The sequence below is a fragment of the Setaria viridis genome, chromosome 2, assembly GCF_005286985.2.
Source record: "Setaria viridis chromosome 2, Setaria_viridis_v4.0, whole genome shotgun sequence".
In the NCBI taxonomy this organism is placed as follows: Eukaryota; Viridiplantae; Streptophyta; class Magnoliopsida; order Poales; family Poaceae; genus Setaria; species Setaria viridis.
Window position 1 is genome coordinate 24,303,928 of NC_048264.2, and position 9,151 is coordinate 24,313,078.

At 50.3% G+C, this 9,151-nt stretch overlaps 1 protein-coding gene across 1 annotated transcript; it reads left to right on the top strand.

Moving 5' to 3' along the window:
* Positions 1-3,281: 3,281 nt before the first annotated feature.
* On the top strand, positions 3,282-4,929 carry LOC117842879 (uncharacterized). Its single transcript, XM_034723403.2, has 2 exons — positions 3,282-3,978; positions 4,060-4,929. Exons 1-2 carry the CDS (start codon positions 3,418-3,420, stop codon positions 4,564-4,566), a joined length of 1,068 nt encoding a protein of 355 aa, XP_034579294.1. The 5' UTR covers positions 3,282-3,417; the 3' UTR covers positions 4,567-4,929.
* The last annotated feature ends 4,222 nt before the right edge of the window (positions 4,930-9,151 follow it).

The window sequence follows — 9,151 nt, forward strand, 5'->3', positions numbered from 1 at the left end:
GCAAAACCATGAAAACTACCCTTGTTTATATGACTCTGTCCTAACCTCACCTACTAGTTATCCTTCGCTTCTCCTACCTTATGCGATACCCCGCTGCACCATCCACTAAAGGCCTCCACCAACCTTCCACCGTGGTCTTTCCTCAATATACCCACATCTCTCATTAAAGCCCACGATGTGAACCAACCTAAAACTCTATTCCTCCTTCGCCAAAGATGGAGAAGAAGAAGTCCAAACTTGAATTGAGGAGACGAGGTGAGATCTCAACAGTGATATGGGGAACCATGGGCCACAAAGGTGGAGAAAAAAAATATTCAAATGTGGATGGCAGTGAAAAAAAAACCCTAGCATCATTTACAAATAGTCGTTGCCATTGCCTCCCCATTGTGCTAGCCGTCAAGCCATTGACACCACTGAACATGTATCTCAACTTGAGCATTTTGCAATCTTTATGCTCCCTTCGCATGTGTACGAACATATGGCATTGATAGCTTATATTTGCTAAATCTTAGGGTGAGTGGAGTATATCATCCCACTTTGTTTACTTAACCAATTAACCCATATAAAACTAGCATGAGAGACAAGCAGATAAAAAAGTTAGACCGCCAGCATCTGCTCAAAACCTGAGCTAAAACCAGCATGATCGGGCGAGCACACATGGCATGGTATAACTTTATTTGTATAAACTAGCATTATTTGGAATTACCTTATCAATAAATAGTTTCCCTTTCCTATTTTTGCTTTTTGCAGTCGTCATGATTCATGTAATTTATATACTTGAAATACTATCAGCAATAAGAGAAAAGTCTATAGAAGCATAACAATAGACATTTGCCATCTCAAAAACCGTCGAGAAGATCAGAAATGGTACGGTAATGCTGTCCCATTTCCAGTACGTGTTACTATTACGTGACTTGTGATGTGAATTGAGGGACACAAATGGCGAATCAAAGAGTCATAAAGACGACACTACTTGCGGCTGACCATTTTGATCATCAGGACTAGATCGTCATTTTTGCTTTGCAATTGGAACCCCGACACTGTGCATGCGGGTACGTGTCTGTACATGTGTAGAATTGAAACAACCGACTCTAAAAAAGAATTGAAACAACCGTTTCAGTACATATACAAGCAATGCCGCACGTAACATGGTAATTTCTGCTCGTCCCTGCACTCATTGAGAGAGAGAGAGAGCCCAACGGTGGGAAGGGAGGGAAGGGGAGGTGAAACATGGAAAAAGAAAAGCATCTGCGTGCCGAGCGAGCTAGAGAGAGAGAACAGAGAAGAGGGGTGTGGGTGATGTGCGAGCGCGACTGTGCCGTACGCCCTCGGAAGTCGTGCGGCGCGGGCCCCGTCTGGGCTGTGGGCACTCGAGAGTGAGGGGGGCAGCAGGGCCGGGCAGGGCCCCATGCATGCCATGCAGGTGGTCCCAAGCATGTGTTTTGGCTGCTGCCCCTGCCCCTCCTAGGCTCTAGTGTGTGTATGTGCCGGCCCGTTGTCCCCTCCTGCCCTAATGCCTCCAACGCCTACCTCCTGCAAAACAACCGCTACCACCGGCACAGCCTCCGGCCCCAAGGATCCTTGTGTCAAACACACATATATGGCTAAAAGCCTCGTAGCCAAGCATACCTCCTTTTATCCCTAAACGTAAATGTACAACAATCATTGAACTACTATGTTAGATATCTTACAGTTGACTTAGACTCTTTTTAGCCATCCTTAGAGATATGCGCATATTGATCTCCATGTAATCGTGGGACATGCCTAGCTTGTCTTGTCATTACTAGCCATATGCTCTTTCTCCAACATACTTTCATCCATCCAAATGTTGTAGAACATTGTATTTTGTATTTTTAGCTTGCTTTCTTATTAGAGGTCATGTGTAGTAATAATGTTTAATGTGGGATGTAGTGTGGAGGACTTCATGGAAGAATATTGTGGAGATTGTGAACCATGGGTGATAACAAGAGAAGGCAAGTGCTTGGATATCTATAATCAGAGAGAGATCAAAGAGTATAAGTTAGGCGAGGCAATAGCAATGTCAAGTACATTTTTGTTAACAATGTAGTTATGAACAGAGGGTAGTTACATCATCATACATGCACGGACCTCAGGCTTTGCATTTCTAAAGATGTGCAATGGCAGGTACATCTCAAGATGGCAACGGGCATAGATTACCCGCATGCCCGCGGGTAAAAACCCGTCAGGGTGACGATACGGGTACCATTTTGTACCCATGGGCATGGGTGCGGGTTTTATTTTATACCCGCGGGTAAAAAATTTGCGGGTATGAAAATACACTACCTGTGCCCGCATACCCGCAAATCCGCATGATATGTGAGCCTGGCCGCCTGGATTTGCTAGGGTTCCTTAATCCTTATCCTCCTCACCTCCTGAGTGACTCACAGTCACAACCGCACAGCCGCCCCAGACCCCAAATCCCCAATCCCCCGACCGGCCTCCCGCTCCTGCTATCCCATAGGGCCCAGGCTCGCCGCCGGCCGCCCGCAGGCGCGGCGGCGTAGGCGCCAAGAGCAGCCCGCCCTCCCGAGTCCCGGCCGCTGCCCGCCCGGCCGCCGCCCGCCCTCCCGAGTCCCGGCCGCCGCCCGCCCTCCGAGTCCCGGCCGCCGCCCGCCCTGCTCGGCGCGGCAGCGCCCTCGCTCCCCCCGTCGTCGGCTCACCGCCCCCAGCCTCCATTTATACTTTTGGCGGGTATGCGGGCATGCCCGCGGGCAAAATATGCTCGCGGATAGCGGGCGCGGGCGCATAGTGCTGCCCGTGGCGGGTGGCGAGCGGGCGCGGGCGCGGGCACGGATATATTGTCGCGGGTGCGGGTTTGTGGTTCGTATATCCGCGCGGGTTTTACCCGTTGCCATTTTTAGGTACATCTATTCAGTTGGGATGGGGGTAGTTGAGGGAGCAGAAATACATAATACACAAGGCTCAATTTATTTCGCTATACATAGAGAGGCATATTGCATATTAATAAGTTAAATAACCAAATACTGTGCAATCCTGTACGGAGAACCTGTACGATTCTCTGTAGTGAGAGATTGTAGTTCCATGTGAGATACAAATAAGAACTTAATTCTATGTATCGTATTGATCATAAAGTTGCAAAGCTAACCCTACATGTATGGTAGGGTTTGTACGTAGCTATGTCGTTGCACGTGCAAAAGCCCCCTACATCTCTCTCACCCCACTACACTACCAATCATTCACAATACCTTCTTCCCTCTCTCTCCTCTCCCTTCACTAGTAGCTATATAAAGCACCATCAGCTAGCAGACCACCAATCACACCACATACAGGCGCAGAGAGAGCAAGCTCTAGGTAGAGCTAGCCCTCTCTTCCTCCAACACTTGTTTCTCCCCTCCCTTCCCCTCAAGCTAAGCCTTTGTCACTGAATCTTTGGTCATGCAGCACAGCTACAGAGCCATGCACCCGTACACCCACCCCTACCAGCACCACGCCGCCTCCGCCGTTCCCCCCAGCAACAAGCAACACGGCGACGACGATGACGACCAGTCCATGCTCCTCCTCTCCCTCTGGCCTCCCGGCCACCACCACCACTCATCCTACTCGGCATGCTCCTCCCCCTCCATCGTCTCCACCACCACCTCCATGTCCATGGCCGCCGCGACCGCCGCCGCTTCCAACCCTTGGCTCAGCAGCCACCACCAGAGTCACTACAACGGCGGCGGAGGGAGCAGCAGCAGCCACAGCAGCTTCCTGTTCCACGAGCAGGCGGAGCCCGACGTGAGCATATCGCTCTCCATCGCCCCGCCGTGCGGCAGCGCGGGCTTCGCCACCGCCCCGGCGGCGCCGTCGACGGTGACGACGACCGTGGCGCCGGGCGGCGGCCAGCAGGTGCCCAGCCAGTACTGGATCCCCTCCGCCGCAGAGATCCTCGTCGGCTCCACGCAGTTCTCCTGCGCCGTCTGCAACAAGACCTTCAACCGCTTCAACAACATGCAGGTAGATCCGTACCCCCAACTATTTGTATATATGTAAATCGATCGTGGTGCTAAGTTCATGGCTGCTGATCGATGCAAGCAGATGCACATGTGGGGCCACGGCTCGCAGTACCGCAAGGGCTCCGAGTCCCTGCGCGGCGCGATCACGGTGGGCACGGCGCCGCCGGCGTCGCTGATGCGGCTGCCGTGCTACTGCTGCGCCGAGGGGTGCCGGAACAACATCGAGCACCCGCGTGCTCGCCCCCTCAAGGACTTCCGGACGCTGCAGACGCACTACCGCCGGAAGCACGGCGCGCGGCCGTACGCGTGCCGGCGGTGCGGGAAGCGGTTCGCCGTGCGCGGCGACTGGCGCACCCACGAGAAGAACTGCGGCAGGCTCTGGTTCTGCGTCTGCGGTTCCGACTTCAAGCACAAGCGCTCGCTCAAGGACCACGTCCGCTCCTTCGGCGGGGGGCATGCGCCGCACATCGTCGAGTCCGTCGCCGGCGTCGGCGGCGCCGACGACGACGAGGAGGACGACGACGAACACGACGACGCCGACCTGCAGATGGTGGACGACAACGGCGGCTCCGACATGGTCGTCGTCTAGTCTAGCTGTTGCGCTAGAGGCTGATAGATGATCTAGCAAGCCACTGTAGACAGCCGGCCGGTCACCTAGGACAAGTTCGCTGCTGCTTATCATCACTATCATTAGCTAGTTTCTTCCCTCTTAATTAGTAATATTTCATGAGTAGTAGTAGTAGTAATCACATGTGTGTCGATCGATCAGCTAGCAAGGTGTTAGTGTTAAAAAAAACAACCTTGACACCGTACTGCCCAGACAGAGAGATGCCGATCGAGTTCTTAGGGAGTTTGTGACGACTGTGCGTACGGTACGGTGTGTCAAGTGTCATGGTCATTTCTTGTACCTATCGTGTGGTCTTTATCTGTGCCCAAAGTTCTACCACTGTTCCATAGTGTCTCGTGCATCGTCAAGAGTGAAAAAGAGCTAGAGAGAGAGGGACAGTCGCCTAGCTAGCTGCTACTCGTCTCTCTCTCATCTCTCTGTGCGCGTCTGGGTTAGCAGTAGCAGTACGAGTACCAGCACGCAGCGGCAGTGTCTGGCGACTCCTCGTGGCTTACTGTTGCCATCTTTCGCCGCTGGGTTTATTTTGCTGCATGCATGCTATCATATACGCCACCCTTGTTACCACAACGATGCCTCGTCAACCTCTCGGATGCTTCTCTTTTGTGCTTTCCCTCGCCGGCGACTAGTCATGTCGCCCGGAGCGATCAGGCCCTGCCTATGCATCGTCGTCGTCGTCATCGTCTCCTCCATCTTTTCCTTATCAGCTCAGGGCGCAGGGCCTTTTTCCTGCGTGTCTTTTCACCTACATGTGTAGTAAAAACCAAAACCACGTACTCATCGGCGAGTGCATGCATGTGGTAAAAAAGAATCATCTCTGGCCTGTCTCTCTTTCTCTCTCTAGCTGCAACTTGCCTGTGATCGCTTTTGTGTCAGCTGCCAAGGTATACAGACACTCAACTTTACGCTCCACAGGGATACATCAGATAAAGCCGGAAGATACCTATAGTACGTCTACAAAGCTAGCTACAACACATATGGTACCCTACTTTTTTTAAGTCTACACTTGAGCGAAAGTAAGATTCATGAGGAAGAGGGATAGATGCTGGATGCAAACCTTGTACTGTGCAGGTAGCTAGGACTTGCACTAACATATGATAAGTCGAGTGAGGTCCAGTTCTGCTGGAGCTTTCGGTTAACTGCTCTAAACTTCAGTTTGAACATTCAGGACTGATCGAACTCAATCTGTTTTTCATTTAAAACCTTCAAAGAAACATCTTTCAGAGGCTCTAAATTATTTCAGTTGTTCTCAAGTCAAGGTTCCTAAGAATTTTCTTGAAAGTCTTTATCTAAAAAACAGAACTTTCTTGGAAGTGGGAAATTTAAGTATGTATCGTCCTTCCATATTATGGCGTTCTTAATACAGAATGGTCTTCAAAAGGAAAATCTGATTAGCATTTATATAACAATATGTCGGTAAATAATATAATAAGGTATTGTAACAAAAAATGTATGCTTTTGATATGAAATAACTTAGATCATCAAGAATGGTGATAATGGTTTACGGTTTATTTGCAATAGCCAATGTGAAATGGCTACTATAGTAATTAGGCTATATATACCTACCAAGGACTGAGCATAACTTGGGTGGTTTGGATCGGACCGAGGATATTTGCCCAACTTATCTAGGTTTAATCCATGCAATTTCAATCTAGGTGCTTCACCTCTAGTAGGTCCCATCATGGCTGGGTATTTAATTTGTCAAACAAAAAAAGTTAGGGGGGGGGGTGTTCCTTCTTCGTTGTTCTTAAAAATAGTTATATTATATATGCTGAGTATACATGTTTTTCTACTCCCTCTGTTCCAAATTGTATGTTATTTTAGCTTTTCTAGGTTCATAGATTTTACTATGCACCCAGATATACATCATGTCTAGAAACGTAGCAAAAACTATGTATATAGAAAGTACAAAATGATTGACAATTTAGAGCAGGGAGTATTAAATTAATATGTATAGTATTTGAATATTTCCAGCATTAAATATACATAATTGCCATGTGTGGTGATCTTATATACATACTAGTCGTGCAACATGTGTAAGATAACTACACCACAAATATTTACAAATGAAATTGGTTATATATGCCGCATGTTTAATTTCATCTAGCTAGGATCCATCACATAGATGTACAGGGAATAACAGCGCAACGGAAGAAGTTGTGTTTGAGCCATATTCAAAGATGTAAAGTTTCTTGTCCACAAATGCGCGCTATATAGGATCATTGTAGACATCAAATACTACTTCCATATAAGCTTTATCATATCGGTAGCTGATGATCATTCCTTTCGGAAAAAAATAGTTGAAGTTAAACGTTTTACCAAACATTGTCCATGATGGAATACCTCGTACATGTAAAGAAGGATTGCACACAAAGTTTGCGTATCTTCACATATTTACCAGTACTGCACACATATATAGCATCTAGTGTACATTCTCATATAGTTTTCTTTCTTGATATTGTACAAGTGTGAACATGGTATATATGCAAGAGGTGACCAGCATAAGAGGGGATGGAGTGGAAGGAGCCAAAGTCTTGAGTTAGGGACTGCAGAGACTAGAGGGTGCAGGTGAGGGAGGGAGGGAGGGGAGGCTACACCTACACTACACGCAGGCTGCAGCTAGGTAGGTGCTAGGGTAGCCATGGACATATGGCAGTGCAGTGCAGGCAGGGTCAGTATTCAGTCGTCCATCACCATGCAACAAGGCAGCTTTTGGGTGCGGCACTCACTTGGCGCCTACTGGGGCGTGAGAGCTGGAAATAGCCTTGGTCACGGCCTCCCATCCCTTGCTGAGCTTTAACCCCTTTGCCTTTTCCAGGACTGATCTCAGCTCATCTACTGCCGGCCGGCCTCCCTAGCTACACCCTCCTGACCTCCTCTCGGGCCTCCTCTCTATCTCTCTCTGACCAAAGCTGGCTCTGGCTAGAGAGAGAAAGAGAGAGGTGCACATGCAGCAGATGAATGAGCTTTGCCATTGCTTTGGTCGCGAGGTTAGAGAGAGAGGGTCAGGCGGGCCGGGAGACAGGGCGACGGTGCATGGCCGCTGCAGCACGTCGCAGGCGACCGGGCCGACTGGGGAGAGACGAGGCTGCATGCATGCACGCACGCAGGCGCGGCTCGCTTGCTTGCTTGGGACGACGGAGGCTGGCGTGGCGCGCCGCGGTTGGTCGATGCGCCCCTGCCGGCGACCGACCAATTCAAGTCCGCCTCAAAGTGAGCGCCGGCGCCTCGCACGCTCCGCGGCAAATCATGCTGCGCGCGTATTCTCCTGCTCTCAGCGACAATCATTAATGATGGAGCATGTGCATCTGCTAGGGTTATATATGCTCGTATACATGTATTTATACGTGTACGTATGCTCTCCATGCATGCATACGGAAGATGCATGTGGCGTGCATGCGTGTCTTATTCGTTCTTCGACCCAACGAAACTGAAGAGACAGGCAGGCACAGAGACAGACATGCCTACGTGCACAGTGGCTGTGTGTCTGTCGACCACACATACGCTTGCACTGCAGTTCACATGTACACCTGCGTGTGCTCCCGTCGGTTCAGCTCCGGCCAACTCGATCCACCCGGCCGGCCGGCCAATTGACCGGTCGGGTCATTCATCGTCAGGCGGCCAGCAGGCGGGCGCATGCATGCGTCGTACGCTGTGCTGCATCGCCTCTGCGATCACTACAGTAGACGACTACAGTGTTTGTCCGGCCATTGCCTTGTTGCATTGCATTGCTGCTCTATCTGCAGCGGCGTACAGCTATTCAAGCATGATCCATCGATGGATCGGATCACCATGCGTCCATGCACGCACGTAGAGCAAGCTGCAAGCACGTACAAGGGTTAACGTGCGTGCGCGCATTATGGAACAAGAACCACTGTGCCTGTGCTTGCAGCTACGTATATGTGTCGCTCGATCAGTTTCTGTACGGGGCCTGATCCAGGAGAGAGAGAACTGCGTGTATTGAGAGCTTGTGTGTGTGGGAGTGAGTGAGCCCTGAGAGGAGGATAGAAGAGGGAGAGAGATGCCTGCAGAGGTGCTGAGCGTCGCTGTGCGTAGCGTGGTCATGTCACTGGCAGAGGCCACATGGGCCCACGAGGGGCATGCATTTGGAAACTGAGATGTCAGCGTGGCACGGTCGACAAGCCCACTGCTCTCCCTCCACTGTTGTTGTCGCGCGCGGGCGCATGTGCACCGTGACAACAAACGGATCATCGCCGCAGCAGCAGCTAGGTAGTAGGTACGGTGTGCGTGTGTTCCTTTTTCTTTTTATCTCTCTGTACGCACGTACGTACAGTGTAGTCTCTTCTTCTCATCGATCTAGTCGCATCCATCGTCGTCTTTCATGCATCACACCTAGCTAGAGCTACCTCATCGCATCGATCATATCCATCCATCATGCTGAGGCAAGCAGCTTCCTTTGCATTTAGCAGATATCACAGCGTACAGTTCAAAAGTATGACAGTAGTAGCTTTGTGCTGTACACTTCAAATCAGTTGAAATAAGACGTTTTATGGTCATCGGCACATCTCTACAGTAGAGTAGCTAGAGA